Source organism: Papaver somniferum, chromosome 5, assembly GCF_003573695.1.
Source record: "Papaver somniferum cultivar HN1 chromosome 5, ASM357369v1, whole genome shotgun sequence".
Lineage (NCBI taxonomy): Eukaryota > Viridiplantae > Streptophyta > Magnoliopsida > Ranunculales > Papaveraceae > Papaver > Papaver somniferum.
The window spans coordinates 46,597,929-46,614,344 of record NC_039362.1 but is presented as its reverse complement, the minus strand read 5'-3'; the positions used below and the strand labels follow the sequence as shown (position 1 = coordinate 46,614,344).

The 16,416-nt window shown below is 37.2% G+C and overlaps 2 protein-coding genes across 3 annotated transcripts; both read left to right on the top strand.

The window, feature by feature from the left end:
• Positions 1 to 4,567: 4,567 nt before the first annotated feature.
• On the top strand, positions 4,568 to 7,325 carry LOC113281515. The gene is made up of 5 exons (XM_026530283.1): positions 4,568 to 4,979; positions 5,364 to 5,615; positions 6,475 to 6,682; positions 6,936 to 7,014; positions 7,125 to 7,325. Exons 1-5 carry the CDS (start codon positions 4,629 to 4,631, stop codon positions 7,189 to 7,191), a joined length of 957 nt encoding a protein of 318 aa, XP_026386068.1. The 5' UTR covers positions 4,568 to 4,628; the 3' UTR covers positions 7,192 to 7,325.
• Positions 7,326 to 7,987: 662 nt separating this feature from the next.
• On the top strand, positions 7,988 to 10,915 carry LOC113281514 (protease HtpX homolog). 2 transcript variants are annotated; one of them, XM_026530281.1, is made up of 9 exons: positions 7,998 to 8,315; positions 8,403 to 8,460; positions 8,749 to 8,816; positions 8,963 to 9,142; positions 9,536 to 9,632; positions 9,710 to 9,819; positions 9,936 to 10,069; positions 10,154 to 10,342; positions 10,528 to 10,915. In XM_026530281.1, the coding sequence occupies exons 1-8, from the start codon at positions 8,121 to 8,123 to the stop codon at positions 10,287 to 10,289; spliced, it is 978 nt and encodes a 325-aa protein (XP_026386066.1). In that variant the 5' UTR covers positions 7,998 to 8,120; the 3' UTR covers positions 10,290 to 10,342; positions 10,528 to 10,915. The 2 variants fall into 2 exon arrangements, with proteins under 2 accessions (XP_026386067.1, XP_026386066.1); XM_026530282.1 differs by lacking the exon at positions 10,528 to 10,915 and having other exon boundaries at positions 7,988 to 8,315; positions 9,934 to 10,069; positions 10,154 to 10,213.
• Positions 10,916 to 16,416: the final 5,501 nt, after the last annotated feature.

Genomic DNA, 16,416 nt, shown 5'->3' with positions numbered 1-16,416 from the left:
CAGGTAAATTACTCGTTAGCCATGAATGAAAAAAATTGCCTAAGAGAGAGGAGGCATAAGAGATAGAAAGCTTATCGACTCCAAACAAATACACTCATCAAATATTAAAATTGGAATTTAAGAAAATCAAATATTAAAACCACTTACAGATCTGATATTAGGACCGGGCCCCGAAATGGAATCACAATTTGGTTAACTTGTTCCCTTAGACGCCCCCATCACCCAAGCAAAACATCACAAATTTAATGATGATAACCGAGTAATAAGTTCTCCAAAAATGTTTGACGAACTGTGCATTTAAACAACACTAAAACTACCTTTCACATACTCTAGTGCTCTTTTCTCTCTCCTCTTTAGCTTCTCAAAACTTAAAAAAGAAACTCTCCACCATTAACCTTTGATGCTCAGATCTAGTCTGTTTTGAGTTAGATCCGTTCATTTTCTTTCATTTTTATTGCTTTCTTAGATATAGTTTAGGTTAGGTTTTTTTAAGGTTGTCTTCAACCTCCATTGTTTTTAGGAGATTTTTACGATGTTCTTGTGGGGTTTTTGCCCCTTTTATTTGTGTCTTCTCTTTTATGGAGATTCTCTATGCACTCTAATGGCATTTCTTTGTGGTTTTGATGGAGATTTCGGGTGGAAGTTTTTCAAGTATGATGATCAAGATTCAAGACTTTGGGCATATTACTCTCTTTTTATAAGACTATCTCTTTTCTAGAAGAACAAATTCTACCAAAATTGCTTGATTATAATCCAATGATGTCCTTACTTTTGAAACCCAATAAATACATCCTTATACAACAATAAATATGTCCCTACTTTTTAATAACCTTATCAATTTAAAATTAGATTACTTTAATACCCTCACCCATATAATATTTTTTTATTTCAAAATGGAACAAATTTCTTCCTCTACCACTTCATCACCACCACTAGCACCACCACCACCACCATTCAACCACCATTCCACCACCACCGCTCAACAACCACCACCTACTAACCGCCACCGCCACTAATATTCCACCACCACTCCTTCACCACCACCATTACACCAACACCAGCCCTCCACCACCACCAGTCCGCCGCGCCATCACCACTAGTCCGTCGCCGCCGCCACCACCGCCACCGTCGTCGCCACCAATGGTTCAGATATTTTTGTATCAACAACAATAGTTGATCCAAATAAAAATGGAACCAACAGTATGAGTTAATCCAATTTAGGGGATCAACAACGGTAGTTGATCCAAAAAAAAGGATCAACAGTAGAAGTTGATCCAACTTAGGGGATCAACAATGGTAGTCGATCCCCTAAATTGGATCAAGAATGTAAGTTGATCCACGTAAATGGAGTGAACTTGAAGTGAGTTGATCGAATTTTATATAATGGTAAGAAGGTTGTTGTTCACTCGGACTTGATGAGATTGATTTTAAGAATTAATAAATTAAAATAAAAGAAGAATATATACAAAATATTGTCACAGGATGAAGAATTTACTGGGACTCAGATTTCCACTGCTTTTCATGTTCATGGGGTTCATAAATAATCCTAGACATTTATAGCTCAAAACAAAATAAACAATAACTCTATTCTTTGCCAAAGTAGATTTCATAAAACATTAGTTGTAAGTTGTGAGAATGGCGCATCAAAAGTAATTAAACCAAGCATGCAAATTCAAACAAAATAACAAATAATTAATAGAAATCATAAAACCATTAAATTCTATGCAAATAGTTATAAAAGAATTATTTTAATTACCACATGAACGAAAAACAGCCTCCTCCGTTGTCCAAATGATGGGTCTAGCTCTGCATGATGAAAACACACTCAAAGGAATTTTTCATTGCTCAAAAAGTGTTTACATAAGTGAAAAATGGAGAAAATAATGAGAGAAACGAAATTGCAACGGTGCAAAGGCGTTACAAACTCGCTGTTACAAATCAGTGTTAAGAAAACTATAGTTCAAAACTGTTGCAGAACAACCCTCTAACCCCTAACTCATCATCCCCTTCTCTGACCTTCAAGCATTCTTTTTATACCCAGTAGAGACTCAAATCTCGACAGCAAATTCCCCAAAATCTCATCATAACTCCTTTACTTTTCTGCGATATAATGGGAATAATATTCCTTTACAGCTCCGTCACGCTGTTTTTTTTTTATCCAGCACACTCCAACACGTTGATTTTACGTAGAATATTGAGAGAAACTCGTCTAATCCACACGCCACTCTTCCAAATATAACCAAAAATCCCGAGTCTTTCTCACCGAAGATATCTTTCCCTGTTTTCGACCAAGTACTTCCCTTATTGTCTTTGTTCGTGTGATATTAATCAGCAGACACACTCCCAGATGGATTAGAACTCGTGTAGGGAGGATATATACACGTAATCTCCACAAACAAACCCAACAGACTCCCGAGTTTATCTTACTTCCCTGTTTTGCGGAAAATCCACGTACCAATCCTGTTTGTTGATTCTAACGGATTTACCAACCCTGTCTAATCGTAACAGGGTGGTATCAACTCATTGGGGCGATTAAATCTCCTCACCAATCTCCCAAAAGCAAATCAGAAATTCCCGTTGTTAACAAAATTTGAACCTGCACTTTTCCCGCCAATTTCTGTGGAAGAGAAAGGGGTGCCCCCCTATCCGGTCCTGGTGTGCAAATAGCAGGTGTCCAAATGAGGTGCCCCTTATCCAAAGCAGTGGTCTGTTTAGCAAATGTCCTCCGGGATGCCTTTAACAACTTTTCGAGACGAATTTCCCAAAAATACCTACAAACACATAAAATAGCATAATAAGTACAAAAATCGAGTACTAACAATACAGAAAATTAAGGACAACGTAGACACAAAAATGTGTCTATCATGAGTCGAACACGCATCATCTGACATGGAGTCAGTTATGCTACCATTGCACCACAAGTTCAACATTGAAAGAAATTTACATGATTTAAACTACAAGCATGATTATACTAATCCAAGAAAATATTGTCAACAATAAGAGTTGATTGGATCAACAACAGTAGTTGATCCCATAAAAAACTGGGTCAACAACAGGATTTCATCCCCTAAACGGGATCAACAATCGTAGTTGATCCATAAAAAATTGGGTCAACAACAACAATTGATCCCATAAAAACATATAAACAATAACAAATGATCATCACCTGTGTCTTCATAAACAACAACAGCTTCAAGACCATTTTCAGATCTCGTCTTCACCACCATTTTCAGATCGATTGCATACCGAATCAACTCCTTCTTCTCTTTATTCACAGAAACAATGCAAAACCCATCACAGTTGTGTACCCAGTTCAACTCGATCTCGAACACAGATTCAAACCCCATTAAAACAACACCAACAGTTCTCATCACCAACTGTGACCCAAAATCGAACAAATCCTTCATCTTCTTTGCTAATCTAACTCGACCCCAATCTTAATTTCATCTCAGGAACCCTAATTTCACCTTCCGGCCTTCAATCTCTCAGTTTAGGTTTAACAGTAGCAGAACATATTAACAAAGTTGAAATTTAAAAAAAAAACATAACCGTAATAGATCTGTTGATAGCGGTGGCGGAGGTAACGGAGGTGGTGGTTCTGGTTGTTGTGGAGGCAATCGAGATGGTGATGGTGGAGGAGAGATGGAGAAGATGGTGGTGAGAACGATGAACGAAGAGATCAGGCTAAATAAGGAATTATAACAATTAGGTTTTTAGAAAAAAATTCAAATTTACCATCAGGGATATTTGTAAAGAGGCTTAGAGATATTTGTGAAGGCCCATCAAAAAGGGGACAATAATTTGATTTCCACTAATCCAAAAACCATTCATTCAATCTTTGTTTGGTATTGTTGTTCGTATTGTTACTTTCTCTTTACGAATTAAACCTTTTGGTCGTGTTTGGCCCCTTGGAAATGCCAATCTTGGGTTGGGTTATCAAAAAGATACGGTTAAAACATGTTTGTCTCATTCTAATTCTAATCTTGGATAAGAATTACTAAATCTTCCTTAATTTTTGGAAGCTAAAAAAGCAAGGTTATGATAATCTCCCAAGTAGCTAAGATACCAGTATCCTTACCTAGGTTAGACGATTATAGAGGTAGTTATTTTACTTTATCAAATATTATTTAAAATTTTAATTTATATTTATGTTTTAATTTTTATTACTCTAACCAAAATTTTCATAGTATACAACTATTTTATAAAAATACAGGGTTGAAGTTACGAGAGACAAACATAATACATGATAAACCTGTGACGGATATAATGAAAAGACAAACAACATCTTTATTAATATATCTAAGGATAATCCTAATCAAGTTAGAGAAAAAACTTCCCTACCTAAATTTTATGTAGTCAAAGTTTCCAACATCACGGATGTAACTTAAACTTCTATCTTTATGTCCTTGAAATGCATGTATTTTTATTACGAATGAAATTCTATAAGATTTTAAACAAACTACCTTCGACATAATTTCTCAGCCGCGCCCGCGTCCGCTCTTCAAAAAAGGTCCTAATTTCTCCAGGGGTATATTTGGAATTCGGCGGTTTTAGTAATATCGTTTCTCACACGGTTCTCACATGAAAATCTGTGTTTCTTGCTTCTTCACCTTTTGTTTCCCCAAAACATGGCGGAGCAACTCCATCCACCACCATCAGAAGGGCACGAACCACCACCACCACCCCAACCCGCACCAGAAACGACTGAAATTCAACCCAACCAAGAATCTCATGCCCTAGCAATTATCCCCGTAGAACACAGTCTTCTTTCTACGGATCCTGAAATCGAAGAATGGGAAACAAAACTACGAGGTTGGCTTCATACAGTACCCAAACGAAGAAACGTATCTGCGGAAGAGATGGAATCTTGGATCAGCTCAAGTGGAATTCCATTACCTCAACAACTCCAATCTTTACATCGTCTTGAACTTTATCAAAGAGTTCTCAAAGTTCATAAACTTATTCGTCGCCCTAATCAGGTTCTAACTTGTTTTTTTTATCCTCAAGGTTTATGTTTTTATTAGGGTGTTAATGAAGTTCATTGAGGTTTCATAAGAATATGGATTTAACCAAAAATAAACAAACAACCAACTTACTATTAGCACCAAAGATTGCGCAAATTGATATATTTTGGTAGTTCTAGGGTTTTATATCGGCATTGGCGCCTATCCACGTGCTTTTACGCGTTTTACATGCTAATTGTTAATTCTGAAGCATGCATAGTTATATCATTGTAATGTGATTCGGGTTTTCAATGATTTAATGGATAGACACCACAGATTTGGTACTGTAGGAACGCACCTAACACTTTGTTATTGCTCGTGCCCTTTGTTCTACTCGATGATTATTATTTGGAATTTCAGGTGAAGGAAGGTGGTTCGCTAGATCAGTCACAAGCTCGATTTCAAAGAACTGATCAGTGGATACCAGTTTATTCATGGTTAGAATCATTGGAGAGAAATGAGGTAGTTAAATCTAAAGAAATTACCGAGTGGTTAGATGATAATCCCGAGATTAAAGATAACTTGTATGGAAGACATTCTCGTTATCATTTGATGCATTATATTCAGAAGTGTCACATGAAGATATTGATGAGACAAGGCAAAATTCCAAAGGTAAAGAGAATTTTCACTTATTCTTTCCATTACCTTTTGTGTTCATGTTAGTTTGGTCATGGTCATTTATCCAAGTATGTTTCTTTACCACATTATATGCAGTCTCAGATTGCCATTGCACTAATATTAGTTATGGGCTTGCTTTACTAAAAATAACCCCTCCATTTGGGACACAAAGTAGGACTTCAAGAATATGAGTAAGATCCTTAACACAGCTGTATGTGGGCCAATGTCCCTCACACTCCATGGTTAGGATGGACCTCGGTTGCTTTGCAGTCTTCTTTGGTGTCCTAATTTTCCCAAACTTTAGTGGGTTCTTGTATCTCTTTATTTTCCGGGACACCCACAGTGTCCTGTTTTATATGGTTGAGTGACGCCAATGTCTAATGTCTTACTTTAATTTCCAGTCGAGACGTTTCAAAATTCTTTAATATCAAACCTATCTTGTCCATCGTTTCAACACAGCTGTATGTGGGCCAATGTCCCTCACACTCCATGGTTAGGATGGACTGCGGTTGCTTAGCAGTCTTCTTTTGGTGTCCTAATTTCCCCAAACTGTAGCGGATTCCTGGATTTCATTATTTCCTGGGAAACCTGCAGTCTCCTGTTTTATATGGTTGAATGACACCAGAATTTCCAGTCGAGACGGTTCAAAACTCTTTAATGCCAAACCTATCTTTCCCATTGTTGTTTGGTGCACTAAGCAAGCGGTTAGTGGGTAGTACAGTGTCATCCCCATGAATTTTATGTGATGCTATATACATGTTGAAGTTGCATCTTGGCAAACAGATCTCTGTTAAAATTTTGTTTAAATTCCTTTCCTGTATATTTATATCTTAGGAGTTGCTTATTTGAACAGGTAGTCAAAAAAGTCTCCTCCCTAGTAACCCCAGTTAAGTTCCTCAGCGACACAGTGATACAGGCCCCTATTGCTGCATCCCCAGCAACTCCAGCAACTCCCTTGAATACCATTCCCAACGGTGTGACGCCACCTTCTATGACAACGCCACAGCCAAAGGTTCTTAACAGCACGGTGACACCGTTAGCAACTCCTCTGTCTCTTCCAGGTATGGGTTGTCTAATCTCATGCTTAATTTTTCCATTCCAACAACATTTTCTGCATAAATATTTTTATGCTGTCTGCTCGATACTGACAAATTCATGGTGTCCTGATGTATTTGTTCTCCAAGAGTTGCCATTACGTGGTTATTAGAAGTACAGTGAATATAGTTTTCTGCAACTTCTCAATATAGAATGCAATAAGCTTTCCTATTCCTGATCAAGTATTTGGTTTTTTAAAGTAGTTTCTTTCCCTTGCAGACAATATCTCAAGCAATCTATTTAAAAGTAATGAGGTTGCCTTAGCTAAATATGGTGAAGCTTTAAGCAAATATGAACTGTGAGTAATTACTAGTAGATCTCTATCTATCTCCAGAGCAGATATCCTCTATATCATTGTGGTTATTTTTGTTTCGATTGCAATTAATCAGTCGTCTAACTTTCTTACAGGTTAACTGATTTGGAGAACCACCTCACCAGTCTCGTGTCAAGACATAAACAGGCAATAAACGGCTAGGATATTGATGCATGGATAATGTAAATAGTGTTAGTGGGCTGAGTTTGTAAAACTTAATGCACACTTATACCAGGAACACTGTTCTGAATGATTCCTTTGCACCATTCTGAAATAGGCTCTTCCTTCCTTGCTCATGTTAGTTAATTGTTGGCTTGTTGCATTTGTCATTTATAGTTTTCTTGTTGATTATGCACGGCTAGGTAGTGAAGTTGCTAAATTGCCTTGACGACTTGATTTCGGAGCAGTGTTTTACTAAGCACCCTACCCGCGAGGCAGACTGCTATAGCAACAGACAAATTAGAGGTTCCCCTGTTAGGGTACCGACACTAAACTCGTCATAAGCCCATGTGTAGAACTCAACTCGAAAATCGGTTGACTAGAAGAGGGAATCCATTGACTTATAAACTACTCCCAATTAAGTCCCATCTAACCAATGTGGGACTAGGATCCCAACATCCCCACATAAATATGGCAGTTCCACAGTGGATATATGGTCTTTAGATCTGGGATTCTTGTGGTTTAGTCCTAAAGTCTCAACTGTTTTACCGAGAATAAGCAATTCCACAATCCAAGATTAGGTTATCAGAGGTTGAAGTTGAACTTCATGTATGCATTCTTGTTGTATTAATGAAACCAAGAGGGATTTACAAAACACGTCTCTTAACATGACCCAAACTTCAAGCATACGATAAAGTTATACACACCAGATTAGCAACCGCCCCTTCTCTCTTAATACCAATATTTGCCCGATTTTTTTTATTTTAATTTTTTTTCCGGCTATTTTCCCCTTCTTTTTTTTGTGCCAACGTGGATGAAACAACGCCAACGAACTGCTGCTTCAAACTAAAACTAGATCTTTTTTACACAGAGAGCAAGAGAAACACTCATATTCTGCAACCACTCTGTCTCTCTCTACTTTCTCTGATTGAATGGCATCAACATGTCTTTCTTTCTTCTGTTCATCAAATTCTACTTTGAATTCTTGTTCATTGTTCAATTCATCATCATCTATTCGATTCAATTCAGTAAAGAAGAATTCAAGAGTTTCATTAAGCAGTAGAGTTGGTCCAGTTGTATTCAAAGATCTCGATGCAGATGATATTCGGCACCCCCTCGATAAACAAGTAGCTGAATTCTGGATATATTTATTTGCCGATGTCGTTAATTTTCTTATACTTTCTGAAAATGATTTTTATCCTTTTTGTTTCCAGAATACTTTGATATTGAAGGCAATTCCTGGTTTAAATGAAATCGTCAAGGCCCTTGTAGGTAATTAACACTACGAAAGCTCGTTAAATTGATCATGTGTATGTTTATTTTCGAGTTTCTGTTTCTTAAATACTGTTGCTATTCACAAAAGGTGTTAGGAGTATAATCAGTAGATTCAGTACACAGTTAAATATGTCTAGAGCCTCTAGCCTTATAATCAGGCAGGTAGCAGGGCAAAGTGGGTGGTTCCCGTAAACTTGTTACCTTGGGATAATATGGTTGAAGCTGGCGGGATTACGAGGTACAAGTAGGATTTTTCGTTGGTATAATGACATGTTATTATGACAGGAACTGTGGCCGAGCAAGTCATGATTCTTGAGAATATAGGAACATCAGTTCTTGTTGCTGAAAACCAGGTACCTGGATCCCCTTTTGCATTCCTGATAGTAGGATTCATCGAATAATGAGTCATATGCATGCAAAATAGTTGAATTGGTTAAGAAACTCAAAATCATTTTGTAGTTAACGGTTTCTACATTTTTATTTTTATTTCATTTTTCAGCTTTCGGATCTTCATAAATTAATGGTTGAGGCTGCCGAGGTACTGAACATTGAGGCCCCTGATCTCTATGTTCGCCAAAATCCTGTACCAAACGCATATACTTTAGCTGTCAGTGGCAGAAAGCCGTTCGTTGTAGTCCATACCAGTCTTGTAGAGCTTCTCACACGAAGGGAGCTGCAGGTGTGCTTCATTCTCTCCTTTGAACACACGCTCTTTACTCTTTTCCCTTCCTTGTTGTAATAGTTCGCGTTCCCTGTAATTCTGCTGGGTAGTAAATATTAAACCTTTCCGTAATAACATGATACTGAGATATGATTTGTGAAAAGTGTTGCTTAAAAGTTGTTTCAAGGGTTCCCATGGACATATGTTATCTTGTATTTTTTTTTCCCTAAGCTCAACTATTGACGTGATACATTAATTAGTATCCGAGGAAGAAAGGAGCACAAAGGAAGATGAGTAGAACTTCTGTGCTTGCCTAGCAAACCTAACTGGGTTTCGAAGTTGCTTCAGAATCTTTATATGAGAGAAAATCATCATGCTATGCAGGCACTAATTCGTTGCTACTTTACGTAGGCAGTTTTAGCTCATGAGCTGGGTCATTTGAAGTGCGACCATGGTGTTTGGCTAACACTGGCGAATATTCTTACCCTTGGAGCGTACAGTGTACCTGGTAAGTGGATTCATCCATTTCAAAGATCCGAAGTAAAAAACTCGGTTTAAATCCGGATATACAAATGATCTTTCCAGGTTTTGGCGGAATTATTGCCCAGAGATTGGAAGAACAGCTCTTCCGCTGGCTCCGAGCTGCAGAGCTTACTTGTGATCGTGCAGCCCTTGTTGTTGCTCAAGACCCCAAGGTATACGAATACAAATTCATCTCTTTTATAAATTAGTTAACTAACCTGAAATAGCATTTTCCATTGCTTGGATTTTGATAATCTTTTGTAATATCATCTCATGGTTCTATCAAGAGGTGGTCGTCTCTGTTTTGATGAAATTGGCAGGAGGATGTCCGTCTTTGTCTGATCAACTCAATGTGGATGCATTTTTAGAGCAAGCTCGTTCTTATGACAAGGCTTCTTCAAGCCCATTCGGGTGGTATATAAGGTATATAAAGTATCTGCAATGCATAGATTTGGTAAGGTCAAACAATGTCTGACAATGGGAAACGAAATCTATTACTTGTTCCAGGAATGCTCAAACATCACAGTTATCACACCCTTTGCCTGTTCTACGTGCTCGTGAGATTGATGAATGGTCGAAAAGTCAAGAGTATAAATCCTTATTAAGCCATGCAAGACGGATAAGTTCTGCACAAAAAGTGTAAACAAACATATATAGCAATATACGGAAGTTGGACTGCAGCTTGATACGGTAAAGGTAAGCTTTTTATGGTTGCACCCGCGAAAACAAATTTGCTTAAAAATATAACTGCATAGTGTTGCTGGTGGTTGCATGAGGCGAGACCTGAATTTTTTTCATGTGTTGTGTTAATGGGGCCGAATTCTCAGCTATCTAGTGAACATCCAATATATTGATCTTTCTATTCTTGGTTTCTATGACAGTGGAAAACGGAGAAACGCAGGAGATTCTCCTCTAGGCTCAAATTACTGTAGATACAATACAAATACTTCAACACAACTGTCAAGTTTCAAGTATAAATGATTGGTAAAGCAGGGATACTGTTGTACAGATCCAGTCCAAACTCTTCTACACATATTTGACGATGCATACTTTTCATCTTGTGAAATTATATGCGTAGTATTTTCTCTTTCTTATTTTGGTACAACACAGTTTATCAGAAAATTAAGAAACCTATTATAGAGGCTCCAAACATTGGGTTTTGAGGGCTCACAAGATGATAAAATTGAGTTATGAAACAATAACCCATATCCAACTATTTTTGTAATGATTAAAATACCCTCCATGAATTATAAAATTAAATTTATTATCTTCTCCTTCTCTTTTCATTCATAAATCATGATGAGGATGATGGTCATAATTTTATCATGATGAAAATGATGATCGTATACAAAAAGAAAAACTAAATCGATTATCTTCTTCTTCTTCTTTTTCCATTCATAAATCATGACGAAGATGATTATCATAATTTCATCACGATGAAGATGATGATCATTAAAAAAAAAAACTATATTTCTTCTTCTTCTCTTCTTCTTATCCATCGCGACGAAGATGACGATCATAAAAAGAACAAACTAAGAAAACCCATCACTTATTTTTTGTTTGAAAACCCCAAATTCGAATTGTAAGCTAACCTACCATAAGTCAATCTACGGTTGGGATTATTTGATCGACTAGACCATAGGTAGAAATTACTATATGGAAGTGTGAATTTTTCAAATCGTAGAATTTTTGAATCCAAAGTATATGGTTTGGAAGTTAAGAACTCCAAACCGTAAATGACTTACGGTGGGGAAATAACACCGTATGCAAAATCAGTTTAACATACGGTTTGGAAGTATGAATTTTCCAAACCGTATGCCAATTCAGTTAAGCTTACGGTTTGGAATTATGAGTTTTTCAAACCGTAAACAACGCTTACGGTTTTGAATTATGAACCTTACGGTGGAGAATTCAAATTTCAATTTTTTCACTTAAGATAACCAACGTTTTGAAAAACAAACCATATGCGAAGTCGGTTAAACCTACGGTTTGGAAGTATAAATTTTCCAAACCGTGTTCAAATTCAGTTAAATCTACGGCTTCGAAGTAAGAATTTTCCAAACCCTAAACAATGCCTACGGTTTGGAAAATAAGAACTCCAAACCGTAGACAGTTCTGAAACTGGTTTTTCAAAAACCTAATTCGATCAATTCTACCTATTCATGCATTAAAACCAATGAAATAAGATGGGTTTTTTTTTTTTACCTTATTGAAGTCATTGCGTTTGGATTAAGTGGTGTTAATCGATGATCAATTATTTTGAGAATTGATGATTAATCTAAGAAATAGGCAGTGGAGGTGATGGGGAAGAAGAAAACGGAGGAGCTAAAGGAGAGGAATGAAAACAAATTAGTTTTACGTTTAAATATTTAATAGGTTAAGGATATTTTAGGATTTTTCTTATGAATTAGGTCCCCTTATCTTCATTATAGGATATTTGAATCCATAGGAGCCCTCAAAACTCTTTCCTTGGAGCTCCTATAATAGGTTTCAAAACTAATTCGGGTGCGAGTACATAAAATGATTAAAAATCATTTCCTCTTGTGTGCATGCAACCAAATATACACATGTTTTTCAATGAATGCTGAAAACAGATTTTCAAAAAGGTGACACTCAATTTTCAATCTTCTATCACTTGAAAATCTGTTAACCACCAATGCATCATAGTTAAAATACTCGGCTTTCTCCTCTGTGAAAAAGTAATGGAGGCTGCAATAACCTAATTTTGCGTTGTTGCTGCTCAATCAGTTTAATCCAAGATTAATCCTCTAAAGAATTAATGTAAAACAAACTAGATGAATGCAATTCAGAGACCGTAGGAAATGAGAAAAGAGAAGAATTTCTAAAGAACAAGAAGAATAAGCTGTAGAGAATATAATTAATAACTTTTGGATAATAATCTTAATGTGTATTGGCACAAGACATGAGCTTGTTTATATAGGCATGAATCAGAATTCTAAAAGAAAAAAATAAAATAAAAGAAGTTTAAAAACAAGAAATAATAGACTTGTGAAACAAGTCATGAAGAATTTTAAAATAAAGCAGAAGCCCCCCCCCCCCCCCCCCCCCCCCCCCCGTAAAACAACTTGACCTCAATTGACAAAATGAATCAATTTAAATCATTCTCTCCATGGAAAGTAAAAATCTCCTGCACATTGAATATGTTAGATATATTCCAATTGGAAGGAAGATCCACATCCACAACATAAGCATATCACTTATTTTATTCAAAACCTTGAAAGGTCCATACTTCTTCATTTTAGTTTTGTTGTACGTACCAACTGGAAAGCGTTCATTTCTAAGATGTATCATTACCAGTTCTCCTTCTTCAAAAGTTTTAATTCGCTTGTGTTGATCAACAATTGTTTTGTACTTACCATTTGAATCTTCTAACTTCGTTTTTACTTCTTGAAGAAGTTGAGAAGCTTTGTCAACTAGTTGATCATCCTTTGCATGACACTTTGGAGATTTGAGTAAAACTACCAAATCCAGTATATGATTTGGCACCTTGGAATAAACAATAGAAAATGGTAACTTACCAGTAGAACGGTTCACAAATGTGTTGAACGCAAATTCCATATGAGGAAGAAAAGTTTCTCACTGTTTTTCTTTAGAGTCAGCAATCTTAGCACGTATCAAATTTTCCAAAGATTTGTTGACAACTTCAGTTTGTCCATCAGTTTGAGGGTGTGCTATAGTACTAAATTGCAGTTTAGTTCCCAACCTCATCCAGAGAGATTTCCAGAAATAACTGAGAAACTTAGTATTACGATATGATGTGATGGATTTAGGTACTCTATGCAATCGAACAACTTCCTTGAAAAATAAATAAGCCACATTTGAAACATTTGTAGTTTTCTTGCAGGCTACAAAGTGCGCCATTTTAGAATATCTATCAACAACAACCATCACAGAATCATTTCCCTTAGAAGTAGGTGGTAATCCAAGAATGAAATCCATACTCACATCAACCCAAGGAGCTTTAGGAACTAGTAAAGGAGTATAGAGTCCAGTGTTTTGAATAGTACCTTTGGAGCGTTGACAAACCATGCATTTTTGAACAAACTTCTGCGCATCTCTCTTTAAAGAAGGGCAATAATATTGTTCTTCAACTAAAGCAATAGTTTTATTCACGACCAAAATGACCACCAAGACCACTACCATACAGTTCATGAATCAAATGAAGACGTAAAGAACCTCGTGGAATACAAAGACGAATACCCTTGAATGGAAATCCATCATGTATAAGAAAGTCATTGACTCACGTATTCAAATGTCCACATTGATCCCAAATTGTCTTACAATCCTCATCATCTTTTCAAAAATATACAAATTCTTGATGTAATCAAAGGCCACACTCTCATTGTGAAGAGTGACAATAAAGTGAGCACGTCTACTCAAAGCATCAACAACTTGATTCAATTTACCACTCTTGTGTTTAATTAATAGAGAAAGTATATTTGTTTATTGCAGACAACCACCTATCATGCATACGAATTATCTTAGCCGATGTCTGTAAAAACTTCAAAGCTTGATTGTCAGTGTTAACAACAAACTCACAGTGAACTAGATAAGTATGCCAATGTTTTAAAGGTTGAACACAAGCATACAATTCAAGTTCTTAAGTTGATGATGAGTGCCAAATATTGTATATATCTATCCCTTTTTGTTGGCATTTAACTCATCTTTTGTGCATTAATTCTACATTTTATCCCATATTCTGTATTTTCATTGTTTTCAAGAATAAATATTTTTCTTACTTAATTTTGCATTTTTAGGTAATAAATAAAGTTTGGATGAATAGCAGAGCGGAAAAGAGCAGAAAAGTAGTGAAAAGCCGGAAGAAATTACGCAAGGAAGCCGCAAAGAATGGTGCGCACAAGACCAAAAAGTTAGGAATGGGCTCAAGAAGGAAGAATTGTTCTTAAAGAAGATATGGGCTTGGCATACCCAAGGCCCAAAACCCTTACCCAAACCCATTTTCTATATCCATACCCGCCTCCATTATCAGCCGTTAGATTGGATCCATCTCATCATCCAATGGTCGCTTCTTCATCGTTCATCAAAATCTGAAGTCCCTGTAACACACCATAGTGCCTAAATTCCAAGCCTTCAGATTAGATTGTAGTTGAATCCAACGATCGCTTCTTTGCCTGCGCATCAAACCTCGATACTTCCGCTTAACACTACAACACCTAACCCCATCTAGAGCCGTTAACTTCGTTGTATTTTACATCCTACGGTCGCTACAAGCTGCTTCTTCCTTAGCCGTCCGATCCACCTACCATCTCCACATCCCATGGCCTAGCTTCGAAGATCATCCAACTTGATATCCCCGATCAACACTCTAACACCAAACCCTATACTACCCAACCAAACAGACCTTCTCCCAAAACCATCGACTTCACCTCCCCCATCCCTCTCTGCAACTTCACCACCTTCTTCACCTGCCGCACCACCACCACCACCAGCTCAATACGAGCTCTCAAATCACTCAACAACCCTATCCCACATCATTACTTTCCCTTTCACCAACTCTATGTCCTCCTAATCACTCAATTTCACGCCTCTCCCATGTCAGGAACCCTAGAGGTGAAATTGACAAATTAGGTGAAATAGAGTTGCAATTGGAGGCGTGGGAAGCATCAGAAGACCGTAAGGAAGCATGGGTCGAAGTCAGTAGCAGTTTTCAGAGATTAGGTATGAATTGATTTCATTTTTTTATCAAACCCTAATTTCATAAATTGGGGATTTTGGGGGGAAAGTGATTGAATGTATAATTAGAGGCATGGGTCGACGTATCAGGGCTGTTATCAGTAGGTTAGGTGAGTCAATTTCACTTTTTGGTGAAACCATAACTTCACTGATTTTTTGGGATTTCCATTGTATGTATAAATAGGGACTGTGGTGTGATGTAAAAGTTATGCTTGGATTAGCCGGCATCCAGGACTTTCATGTCCTGTTAATGTTAATGTTTTTCTCTTTAATGTGTTCTGTTCAATTTCACTGCATATGTTAAAATTGTTATTTTCCTGTTAACATGCTTGTTTTAATTTCATGTTTTAATTTCCAATTAATTCCTGTTACATTTGTCCTGTTAATATGTGTTAATCCTCATTGTTTTGTCACTGTTAGTGCCATGTTTAGTTTAGTGTTAAGTTTGTGCACTGTGAAGTGAAGGAATGCTAGGCTAGAAGCCTTTGAAGCATTGAACTGATTGAGTAATGGAAGAAATCAGTGCTCATAGCAAGCTGATTATCTTGCCATTCCATTTGTATGCTTAGGATGCAATGTGTTGATTGAGCATTGGGAGAAATTAGTGCTCATAGCAAGCTAATTCTCTTCCCATTCTTTTTGTTTGCCTGTATTCTTGCCTTAGCCTTGCTCTGTTAGTTTCACTATCATCCTTGCCCTTGGCCTTAGGCCTTGGTTCATCTTGCATTGTTCTTTGCTTTTGCCATGTGTTGCTTTTGTTTGCTATTTTCTCCTGCTGTGCATTTTCTTCACTGCCTTGTGCTGCTGCTACTTGTTATTCTTGCTGCCACTCCACTTCCCTTGCAGCTGTCTGCTACACTGCTGCTGCAGCTGCTGTTGCTGTTGCTTTTGCCCTGCAGCTGTCTCTCTTGCACTTGCCTTGCTGCATTGCACTGCTGCATTGCATTGTTTTCTTCCCCTGCTGCTACTACTTGCACTGCTTGTGCAGCTGCTGTGCAACACTTGTGCTGCTGCTGCTTCCTCTCAAAAGCCCATCAGTCCAGTTCAAGGCCTAG

What these genes read in the sequence shown, in the direction of transcription:
- LOC113281515 (XM_026530283.1), top strand. Translation starts at nt 4,629, where the DNA reads ATGGCGGAGCAACTCCATCCACCACCATCAGAAGGGCACGAACCACCA. An exon ending in TTATTCGTCGCCCTAATCAG is followed by an intron (nt 4,980 to 5,363) that starts GTTCTAACTTGT and finishes TTGGAATTTCAG; the next exon opens with GTGAAGGAAGGTGGTTCGCT. An exon ending in GCTTTAAGCAAATATGAACT is followed by an intron (nt 7,015 to 7,124) that starts GTGAGTAATTAC and finishes ACTTTCTTACAG; the next exon opens with GTTAACTGATTTGGAGAACC.
- LOC113281514 (XM_026530281.1), top strand. Translation starts at nt 8,121, where the DNA reads ATGGCATCAACATGTCTTTCTTTCTTCTGTTCATCAAATTCTACTTTG. An exon ending in GGCACCCCCTCGATAAACAA is followed by an intron (nt 8,316 to 8,402) that starts GTAGCTGAATTC and finishes TTTTGTTTCCAG; the next exon opens with AATACTTTGATATTGAAGGC. An exon ending in CCATTCGGGTGGTATATAAG is followed by an intron (nt 10,070 to 10,153) that starts GTATATAAAGTA and finishes TACTTGTTCCAG; the next exon opens with GAATGCTCAAACATCACAGT.